Here is a 12,364-nt window from a genome sequence, read left to right as displayed (position 1 = left end):
GAGTGTCTCAGGTATTAGAACATTCTTGTAGCCAGGAGTGTCTCAGGTATTAGAACATTCTTGTAGTCAGGAGTGTCTCAGGTATTAGAACATTCTTCTAGTCAGGAGTGTCTCAGGAGTGTCTCAGGTTATATATATATATATATATATATACCTGAAGTTTTTCATTGAAAAGTGTAATTTTTGAAAAATCTGCTTGCATATATAATTTTAAAAATTAGATGGTTTACTTTCGGAAAAGAAAAAAGTAGCCGTTGCATCAGAACTCTGAATGATCTAAAATATCACGATGCCAGATTTTCATTTTCTCTTCTAGTTTCTGAGATTTAAACGGGACAGACGGACAGACAGACAGGCCACAAAAAAACTAATAGCGTCTTTTCGCCTTTCGGGGGGCCGCTAAAAAAGGCGGTAAATGTGGAAATAAATAGAAACACCCTAACCCACATAGAAATGAGTGACATTTTACATCTGTTTGTTTTTTCTCCTGGTAATAATACTTGATAGAAACGAGTTGTGTATTCCAGTTGTTGCGCAATACTTCTTGGGTTTGAAACCACGTCTCCAATGACTATATTTTTTTTCTCTACCATCTAGTTTTAGTTTAATAAGATGGGAATCAAAAATCACTTTTAAAGAAAGGTAACAGTGAACATTGCTTTTGTTCAATTAACTTCAATGGATCATCAAATTATAACAAACTCAATTTAGTGAAAGGAATTTTAAAAAAAAGAATATTTACATTCATCTTTCACCTATAAACTTACACACACACACACACACACACAACTTAATAACATCGCTGTAATGATTTTTTTAATACAGCCACAAAGCTCTGGAAAAACACAAACAAAATAAAAATAATAAATAGTTAAGAGTATTACAATGTCGGCGTCTGGGATGATAAGGTCAGCTAGACTCTAGATATAGAATATCTACGCAGGGAAGAAAAAAATATTAAGAAAATCTTGATTAATTTATCAATGACCTTGTCTGTCATGTGACGTTGCCCTCTAAACATTTGCCATTGACATTTGCCAGTATGGCATGTCTCCTATCGATCACGTCATGCATACAATGGCGAACCATTGAAAAGACAAAAGCATAACCCCCTCACTTAACTCAGACTGATGCTCTCCTTGGTCAGGGTCACATTTTCGTATGCTTGCGAATCTTTGACGCTAACTCTAGAACTAGAAAGGAGGATCCTAGCAATGAAATTAAAATGCTATGAATGAAACTAGGAATCACATACAAAACAACAAAACAACAACAACAAAACCCCGCACAAATGAGACGATCCGAAACAGGGTAACAATGAGTATTGGGTCTCACTGTCAAAAAAAAAAGACCTTACTTTAAGGAACAGTACCAGGAAAAGGAAGAAGAGAGCAAAAAGAGAAAGCGATGGAAAGACAACAATTAATAATGGACGGACCTGCCATTGAAAGAGAGGAATGGAGAAAGATGTTCGAGAGATCACGTGTGGTGCCTCTACGATTTTAAAGACAGTTAAAGGGGATACACAAAATGGACATTAAAAAAAATAAATATTAAAAAAACGAGTTAACTTTCAAATCTTGGAATTTGTATTTAAAAATGAGAAAAGGGTCGGAGGAAAGAATATCCGAATATCAGAACCGAAGAAAATGCTTGACACGGGGCTCCGCCCCGGACCCCGCAGGAAAGAGAGCTTACAGTGCTACCCCAGACCCCTTGCTGGAAGTAAGGAGAACCGGCTGCCTCTTCAATATTAAATTACAGTAAGAACTTTTTATAGTATAAAAAAAAACTAACATTGGAACATTGTATTGTATATATATATATATATATATATATATATATATATATAGGCCTATATATATATTATATATATATATATATATATATATATATATATATATACATTTTTATATGTTTATTTATAGGTTTCTTATTTTTTTCATTATCCCAGATCATACAGGTCTAAATCGCTCCAACCAGTCCCAAGGGAAGGGGCGCCATCGGTAAAAGTATGAGAAACTCTTGCATATCTCAAACACGAAGCAGGACGTTTTGGCGCCGCCGTTTTGGCGACGCCGTTTTGGCCCCGCCGTTTTGGCGCGAAGGTCGTTTTGGCGCGAGCCGTTTTGGCGACGGGACGTTTTGGCGCGAAATACATTATGTACGTTTATTGTATTATTTCTTTTAAAAGAATTATTCATATCTATGTTTTGCATGAGTGTTTGTGTTAAGACATATTTTTCACGTATTAAATGTAAATGTGTTTGTTTTTCACATCATTTTCTTTAATAAACATTTTGGCTTGTGTATGTGTGTTTATTAAGAGGCACACTTTTATTTTCAAAAAAGTTTTTTAAGATATTACTTTAAAATAAAAAAACAAAATGAAACGATGATGGACTAAAAATTGATGCAATTATTTGTTAACATTAACATTGGTTTATTTAATGACTCTAAGGTATCTCCAGCTCTACATACCAAACACTTGCTAATAATAAGTAAAAATATAATACATGTACCATGTTTCTCAAAATACTTTAAGTTAAGTATACATAGACACCATGGTTATTTGCCTAAGTCGCTGGAATTCAAGGGTTCATTAAAAAAAAAGCTACGTGCTTATTAAATTATCGTCTAATGATATCTCGCGCCAAAACGTCCCGTCGCCAAAACGGCTCGCGCCAAAACGTCCCGTCGCCAAAACGGCGGGGCCAAAACGGCGTCGCCAAAACGGCGGCGCCAAAACGTCACGTACCGCTCAAACATAACTCTATTATTACTCACACTCTCGTCCAAAAGAAACAAACAAAAAAAAAAAATCTGTTTTTCTCTTCAACCAGTAACTATGTACTTACTGGGAGTCGCTATTGATAGCAAGACTAGAGGGAGCTTTAAAGTTCAGATCCCCACCCCCCCCCCTTTTATTGTTCCCTCCTGTATGCCAGTACATTTTCCACTTCCATTATTTGTCTTGCAACATGTCACTGTAGGAAACTTGTACTCTGAGACAATGGACACCATAATCAGATCACTGGTAGAGGTTTTATATATTGGTAATTAAGTTGCAAGCGAATGTCATATGTCAACTGACAAGGTTAAGGACATGAGGCGGCACTTGGGGAGGTTTAAGTGATACAAATACCAGCATTGCAAAATCGTGTTTGTTTTTTGTGTGTGAGCAATTACTTTGTACTGGTAAATAATTCGATGTTTCTGTAACCGTGACAATAATAGTTTTAAGTAATGGCGATGTAAACAACTAAAATAAAGATATTCTGTAATATAAAAAGACCTACATCTATTTTTGTTGATTGATTAATTTAAAACTAAGTATAGGTTTAAATATTTAATACACTTTTTGAACTTGTTAGATCAGCTGTGAAGAATATTTCTTTAAAATAAAAAAGCATTTTAAAAGCTCAATTCAGTCTTCCGTAATATTGAAGTCAAAGGAAGATTAATGTGAATGATAACACCGCAATGATACAATCTATTTTATTTTATACAAGCTAGTCCCAGCATTTGAGTGACATACCTAAATATTACCCAAAACGTTTCATAAAGAGACCAACTGTCGTGTAGTCCACTGGTATCCTTTCTCTCTCTACTGTCTCTTTAATCTCCAGCCTATTGTTTCTATTTTATGTTAGTGTTCACTAAGCCTGGGGCGGTAGCCTAATATAAAGGGGACTAATTCAACTTATACCCCCACTTCAGCCAAGTACTATTTCTTCCCTTTGTTAGAGATACCAACAAAGTAATTTTTTAAAATAGTTAATTAACTAATTGGTAATTTTTTTTTTTCAGATTCTTGTGTTGTCAGGTAAAGAAATGATTGTGCAAATTTTCAGCTTGATTCGAGATTGGGTGTCGGAGAAATAACGTGTACACACTTTTGGCCAGACAGACACACAGACAGAGTGAGTTGATAAAAGCTTTGTAAAAATCAATTATTTATTGGTACCTTTATTACACGTACAACTCTTAAAATCTAGTCTAGATCTAGATCTAATTTAGATCTAGATTCTAGAATCTAGACTAAGTCTACATTAGATTTACGTAAAAATATAAGCAAAGCTTAGATAATCTAATAAAAAACTTAATGCACCTTTACATTTAATGTACAACAGTTATTGTTTTTTCTTGAATAATTCCAATGATATAGATCTAGGCCTTTAAATCTAGTCTTAGAAGACGATTTTCCTAAACATTAATGTATTAAACTCTTGAATCAATAATTTCTTACATTAGGAAATTCCCGAACACGATAGTCATTTGAAGAACGCGATAGTCCTTTCAAAACCTATGTTGGCTCTAGATCTAAGTCTAGTACACAGGCCTAATTTACATTTATTAATTTTTTACTTTGAAAATTATAAAGGTCAAAGTAAAGTTTTCCCTAGTAAATTCTTTCTTCAGCGATATACATCAACTGTTAAATTTCTAGAAAAACCATTAGTGCCAGTTTTTTTTTTTAGATCAGCGTTCAGGTTCCGCCCACCCGACTTCCATGAAGTTCTGACTTGAATAGAGGTATTGTAAAAAACAAATAAAATAGAATGATCTACTAAAGCTCTTTATGAACTTTTCACCTACATCGATTGCAAGTGGCTAGTCAGTAGCCTAAAATTGTCGAAACTCTTTAACTAAAAAAACTCAAAGAGAAGCTAGCATCTAATCTACGGCATTGTAGGCTAATTGTATTATTTATTTAATAAAGTTCGGACTACAGGTTAAGTTCGAACTCAGGACCTTTATGACGACTGTCAGAAGGCAAACCACACGACCAGGCAACCATCCGAATCGTAGGAATAGAAAGGCAAAGAGATTATATCTTAAAAAGGAAATAATGCGTTTTAAAGACATGTATCGTCTGTGGTAAAAAAATAGGCACAGTTGACAGAGGGAATAATACTATGACCCTTGCATGTAAACACTGTGAACTGAAACATCAAGATAACGGCACCGTAATCGATGTGTCGTCTGAAGGTGTCAGTACGACTATGAAGGGTGAAGGAACGTGATGGTGGACTGTTGTTATGGTGTTATCGATTACACACTTAGTGTCGCTTATAAGTTCCGCGATACCGAATACAAAACAACTGACCACGCCATTTTGTCTGTAAAAATAAAATCAAGGGCAGATAATCTGTCTCACACTTTGTCAGGTGTTACAAAGTTATCTTGTGTGGGGATGATATTATCAAATGACGTCATCATAACTAAAGACAGATATCTACGATCTTGTGGCGATCTTACAATTTCCCGGCTGATGAATGATGAAACAGAATGAGATAATACAAGTAAATAGAAAAGATAGCATGTTTCTAGACCGATATAGAGCTAGACTTGAACAAACATTCCTCCATTGTTCATACTCTCCTCTTAACGCCGTCCACAAACCCTTTCGCTAACCCAAAATTACAGAAAAAATACGTGTAATTTAATAGCTGCCCAGTTGAGAGCTTCATAACTGTAAGTTTTTATTTGGTAAAACTTAAATTTCTCTATCTGTGGTCTCCAGTCGCAAAGCGATATGGACCGTCTGAGAGAAAAGAGATGAATACCTGGGCATTACCTATGGTCGGATCGATGTCGCCCACAAATCAGCTCCCCCCTTCTCCATGCAGCTGATGTATCGAAAGGAAATTTGAGATCAGCGGCATCGCAGGTCATGCCAAGGTGTAGCACTGTGTGCCAGGGTGTAGCACTGTGTGCCAGGGTGTAGCACTGTGTGCCATGGTGTAGCACTGTGTGCCAGGGTGTAGCACTGTGTGCCAGGGTGTAGCATTGTGTGACAAGGTGTAGCGCCGTGTGCCAGGGTGTAGCGCTGTGTGACAGGGTGTAGCACTGTGTGCCATGGTGTAGCACTCTGTGCCAGGGTGTAGCATTGTGTGACAGGGTGTAGCACTGTGTGCCATGGTGTAGCACTCTGTGCCAGGGTGTAGCATTGTGTGACAGGGTGTAGCGCCGTGTGCCAGGGTGTAGCGCTGTGTGACAGGGTGTAGCACTGTGTGCCAGGGTGTAGCACTGTGTGCCAGGGTGTAGCACTGTGTGCCAGGGTGTATCATTGTGTGCAGAAAACCTTTTTTTTTCTCAGTGTTGACTGCTGAGGCCTTTCCCATGGGTATACATATAGCTGCAATGCGGCAGATATTTGAATTCAGCTCTTTCCTGTCTCCTAGTTGGGAGGATGACATTTCAGTCCGATAGACAAAGTTGTGTGTACTGAGACTGAGACCTACGTGAGTTGAGACGTTTCTATAGACAGTTCATGACGTAAGTATAATGGCGCCAGCACAACGACCAAACGCCCCTACTGAGATCAGGTAATCCTTGTACAGTTAATTAGATTAGGGTTAGGGTTATAAGGTTAGGGTTATAAGCCCGATTAGAAATACCAGGATTTGAACCCGATTGCAACAACTTTAAGGTTTGAAGTCAAGTCTGCTCTGTACCAATGTCTGTACAACGTTTTTTATATCCAGAATATAGATCCAAGTGTTGTGAAATAAACAAACACACACAAAACAAGGTTACAAAGATAGTTTGTGTGTCAACACAAACTCAGATACGGACCCACTCAGGTAAAAAAACAGCTTTCAATATTTTCAGCAAGAAAATCAGAAGCTCTGAATTACAAACTCTCAACAACCACAAGCCTGTCTCCGACACTACAAATAGAAGACACGTGTAAGTATCGAAAGTTTTGCAGATGTTATTCTATTGTTAGGCCGCGACTGACCACATGATACAACAGAATACGAAATGCAAGCGTATATTAATCTTATTTTTATTACATTGTTAATTCATATGTATTCATGAACTGATGATTGAGAAGATATGTTCAATGTGAACCTGGATTATGTGTTGTTATTGAATGATTCTACGATTAATTGTTTTCTAAAGGGCCATATCTCACATTTAAGGCCTCAAGGAAGAAACTTTGCCATTTCGTTAAATCTCATTAAATGTTTTAAATAATATTTGATTTATATACATACTAAATACATTTTAACTTTTTAAACAAAAGTAAATATTTGTTTTAAAATTTAAGCAGTTTGTATAATAGAACACATTTAATTTAGTCATAAAATTATTATAAAAAATATTTTTTTTAACAAATATAAAAAGTTCGCATGAAATGACCACCCTTAGTGTTATAATCTCGGAAATCTCCGTATTTAATAGTTGTTAATAGAAACAGCTATAAAAGTGAAGTATTTGAATAAAAACTTCTTGCATATTTAATTTTAATTTTAAATGTTAAATGATTCGCTTTCAGTAAAAAAAAAATTCGCTTTGCTACAGAACTTTGAAAGGTCTAGGATATCAAGATATCGGATTTTCAATGTTTTTTTTCTAGTATCTGTGATCTAAACGGGACGGACGGACGAACAGACAGACCAACAAAAAATAAAAGCTGATATTCCCCTTTTGGGGGCCGCTAAAAGAACAAAATAGCTGCGACCCAACAGTACAGAATAAGTTCTTAGAACCTTCTCTTAGTACAATTGTAACCTTCAAATAACCTTGAGTTGTTTTTTTTAATTGGAAGCACCGAGGCTGACTAATGATTAGAGGATGCTGACACAACGAGGTAAAGTTCTTCCACGACAAAACAACTCATTAACTTGTTCCTACTAGAAAACCAGAGAGTCAAGGACTAATCAAGACGTCGCTGTAGCCGCAAGCAGCAGGTTTCCGTTCATTTGGATTCTGATGACAAATTTACCGCGTGACATTTTCCAGCAACACATCCTTCTTCTCGGGTCTGGAAAAAAAAAATCCACAAAACTCTCAACTGGCATAAACACACACACACACACACACACACACACACACACAAGATGAGTTCCTTCTGTTTACTTCCAGGATGTACGCGTCACGTGTTCATGCAGACATGGTAGACAGAGCAGGGAGACAAACACTCTGGCTGAGCACATCCAGTCAATGATCATATGCTTGACGACGACGACGATAATGAGATGGTGATGATAATGCATTTGAGAGATATTATTTTATGCAAAGTCTGTGTTTCTTTTTTTTAACATTATTTTAACTCACTTCGTCTGTCTGTCTGTCTATTGGTCAAAAGTTCCTACAGGTTGTGACGTTGCAGGTCAGTGTTCAGGCCTTCTATGACGAATGGCCTCGGTCTGGGTGACACGTGAGTTCAACGTTTCCCAGTCTCGGGTCAGGTTGAATGTTTGCACAATTATTTAATGTCGATCACGTCACGTGAAACAAAACAACCACAACAAACAATTAATGAATCAATCAGTCGATATTGATAACTTCTGTTTTATATAGAATATGAACTGAGCTTATGGGAGATAATCAGTGAGTAGAGAATTAGGTCGTTCGCTAAAAATTGTTAAATTAACAATGTATATATATAATTCTCTTCATGGCTCAAGAGTTTGGACACGCAAGCAAGAAGTTAAGGAAGGATCACTCTTTTATTTCTGCAAGTCGGACGAATTAGAGTTATGCCAAGAAAAAAAAAGAGGGGGTGGGGGAGAACAAGTAGTATTCACCCGTCACTAAAAAGAAGGGCCGGAAGCTTCTTTCACCAGATTACACAATTACGGCTAATGCATAATGCCGTTTTTATTTATCGCGAGTAGGATTGGCGTTTTCCATATTGAATGACACCCCAAAATGACAATTTTCGTCTAGGCCTATATATTTCATGAGATTTAGAATTTCCGGAGATTTCCATGACTTTTTCATATATTTTTGACTAGTTGTCTATAAAAGCTGCTATTTTCATTAGTACTTGCATAGCTCAGTGGCTAGCACGACAGCCGTCATAATGGAGGCATGAGACCTTGAGTTCGAAGTCATACTCTCGACACTTTTTGTACAAATTGCTTTAGAAAAGACAGCACTGAAATATTGTGCAAGATGAAACCCCCAACAATTTTTAAGAGAAGAAATAGCTAAACTTATGGCCAATGTTATTGTTGGAATATTTTTTTTTCACTATTTATTTATTATATTTCTATTTCATCCGGGGCAAACAAAGTCACTTTGCCTAGGGCCTCGAATTATCTAAGGCCGGCCCTGCTAGAATAATGTCTTATATATTTAAATCTGGGTCTAAATCACCAAAAACTAGAATCTTCTATGTCATATCTTTAATTAGATCAATAATTCTAGTCTAGTATACAGTCTTTTAATGTTATGAAGTCTGGATCACCAAACTTGAATTTTATATTCTCTGTGCATAACCATTTGGTTGTTTTTTTATTTGGGGGGGGGGGGGGGGAGAGGCGGGGATTGGGTTACAATTGTTCCTTTTTTACTATTATCCATTAGTAGCTACCGCTCTGTTGAGAATAAGTCTCTAAAACAATATGTTACTGTTTTAAGGTTGTTCTTTTTTAACATAAATCAATTATCATCTTTGTTGCATTGCTTTATTTTTAAATCTAAATGTGTACAAATACCTTAAGATTTTTTTTAATGTATATGTGTATATAACAAAAACAGACGGTTTGCTGATACGTGGATTTAATTTTAAAAAGCAATTTATTTTGAGACCTAACCCTAACCCTAACTTTTATATGACTTGACTTTTGGCACTTTTTGTTTCTTTCCCTTTTCAAAAACTTTTTTCTTCTTCTGAAGTTTTCACTGACATTGAAATATTTAATTTTTATTTTTAATCTTTTCGTCCAATAGCTCCAGTTCCAGACCTTGACCTAGATCTAAATTATCCTTAACATTTTTTAATCCCCTTGTAGATGCTTTCCAATGAACTCTTCAAACGCTTTGAGACACTTTTAGAACTAGGTTTATATATACATCTATAAGGAGAGGATTATTCTAATCTTAATCTATACTTAACAGTAATTCATGAATTCTTCAAAGGAAACCAGATGATCTAGAATCTAGATCTTTACCTATATTAGGTTCTACGTAAAATAAAAATCCAGAAAGAGATTATATGTAGACTAAATCTAAAATTCAAAAGACAAACTTTGAAAAGCAAATAAACAACAAACAAAGTAAGAAATAAGAAGAAAAAAAACACTATTTGACTATTATTACCTTCAGAGATCCACTTAGGAATAAACTATTTGACTATTAGGCCTATTATCTTCAGAGCTGCACTTAGGAACAAATTTGCAGGACAAATGTTGGTACAAATCACTCTACACAGATCCAGAACGAGATGCTGTCGGATGCTGATTATTCACGTGTGTCCGGAATTATTTGCTTATATCTTGGAAACACGGACGTTCAGCACCAGGGCCACAAAAAAAAACTATGGAAACCCAGTTTGGTTAGAAACTGTGAATTCTATGAAACAAAATCCAAACTCGTATCCTTTTGTCTACGTATTTCGAAGTACTGTTTCATTATACACTTTTAAGATATAAGATCACATAAATATATTTTGTAATGACGGACTGCGCGAGGCCTAGTCTAGATAACAAGTGAAAATTTAGATTTTTTTGGTTTGAAAATAAATACGTCTTTGCATTTTGTTCAAACTTTACTAAGTACAAAATCACGGTCAAATTAAATTACGAGCCATCTACAATAAGCCGGTAAATATTCAAATCTGCTTTTTGACTAATTGGTGTTTGGGAGTAACATCCCTTGTAACTGTTGTTGTCAACCAATATGGCGTCCCAGTCTTTAGTCTAGAATTAGAATATATACATGGAAGTGGATGGAAGACAGTATCTAATTACTGTTGACTATTACTCTAATTTTATTGAGTATGATTATCTTTCAACAACAACATCACAAGATTTGATTAGAAAATTGAAAGGACAATTTGCTCGTTTCGGTGCTCCAAAAATGTTAATAACAGATGGCGGTCCACAATTTAGTTCAAATGAGTTTTTGAGATTCACAAGACGATGGAACATCAATCACATCAGATCAGATCCTGGTTATCCGAGAACAAATGGCAAGGCTGAAGCTGCTGTAAAGATAATGAAGAATTTAATACTGAAAACTAAACATAATGGTGATGATCCATATGAAGCTTTACTGGAACTCAGAAATACACCTCGGCAATGTACTGGATTTAGCCCTGCTGAAATGTGCCTCAAAAGAAGTCCTCGGACATTGATTCCCAGCACTTCAAAGTGTTTAAGTGAACATGTTGTAGCTGACAAGAAAGAGAATTACAAACGACAAGTAAAAAGACAATATGATAAGCAAGCTCGGGATTTACCAAAACTCCATCTAGGGCAAACTATTTATTACCAAAACCCAGGTCAAACAGGATGGTATCCGGGAATAATCACGGAACAACTATCTCGAAGATCTTACAAGATCAAGGGAGATAATGGAGGATTCTACATACGCAACAGATATCATATTAGGCCAAGGAAAACGATTTTGAAAGACACTGATGTCTATGATGGGAATGTCTTGGATGATGATGATGATAAGGAGAGGCCAGATTTTTTCTGATAACTGTTCTCAACATGCAGCACAGTCTGGAGTAGTTTCTCATGTACCAGACAATAATTGTGATAGAAATATGCCAGCAAGAACTAGCACTCGAGAAACAAATAGACCTGTGTGGCATAGGGATTATGATATGGACTAAGAATTTTTATAACAATATTAATATGCATATTAATGTGTCACACTCTCAATTGAACTTTATTTTTATTTTAAGTTGTTACAATATTTATAAAATAAGATGAGTTATTAATGTTTGTTATTTTAATTGCAAATATTTCTGATATGTATTTTGTTAGCTATAGAAAGGGAAGGATGTTGATGTGTGTTTTATATAGATTGCACCAATCGGTGTTTGGGAGTAACATCCCTTGTAACTGTTGTTGTCAACCAATATGGCGTTAGATTAAACAGCTGATTTCATGTCTTATAAGTTATATCCAGAGTCTTGTTATTATTCGTTCATAATAATCAACAGACTATCGACCAGCAAAATATCGCTTTTGATTTTTTTAATGAGGTCGAGATAGGTTTAGATCTATATGTACATGTCACTGACTATTACAGTGAATTGGAACTTAATATTTTGGTTAAAATTCGCCTTATTATTTTTATTAAATGAAAGCTGACATTGCCATATTTTTATCGCGAGTAGGATTGGCGTTTTCAATATTGAATGGCACCCCGAAATTACAATTTTGTTTATTTTTAAATACGTTTTTATGATTTTCAGGATATTTTAATAATTTTAGGAGATTTCCAGGAGCTCCTGGAAAATCAGGAGGCAGCGGAAACCCTGTCATAAGTTAAAATGGTTTAATTTAATAATTTACATCTAGTGTTAGCGCGGGGCCTATAAAAGTGCGTGGCCCACTGCGGCCGCATGGGTTGCAGTGCCCTAATTCCAGCCCTGCATATAGCCTAG

General features: G+C 35.8%; 2 protein-coding genes across 3 annotated transcripts in view; one reads left to right on the top strand and one right to left on the bottom strand.

Moving 5' to 3' along the window:
- Positions 1–10,210, bottom strand: part of LOC106058012 (uncharacterized) — a 34,225-nt gene extending 24,015 nt beyond the window's left edge. For both annotated transcript variants that reach the window (XR_008779087.1, XM_056036892.1), the window contains exon 1: positions 10,063–10,210. The gene's annotated coding sequence lies outside the window, so the exon portion shown is untranslated. The remainder of the gene's footprint in view (positions 1–10,062) is intronic.
- Positions 10,211–10,680: 470 nt separating this feature from the next.
- Positions 10,681–11,445, top strand: LOC129927345 (uncharacterized). Its single transcript, XM_056035920.1, has one exon. It carries the CDS (start codon positions 10,681–10,683, stop codon positions 11,443–11,445), a length of 765 nt encoding a protein of 254 aa, XP_055891895.1.
- The last annotated feature ends 919 nt before the right edge of the window (positions 11,446–12,364 follow it).

Source organism: Biomphalaria glabrata, chromosome 7, assembly GCF_947242115.1.
Source record: "Biomphalaria glabrata chromosome 7, xgBioGlab47.1, whole genome shotgun sequence".
NCBI lineage: Eukaryota > Metazoa > Mollusca > Gastropoda > Planorbidae > Biomphalaria > Biomphalaria glabrata.
This window is presented reverse-complemented; position numbering and strand designations above follow the sequence as displayed.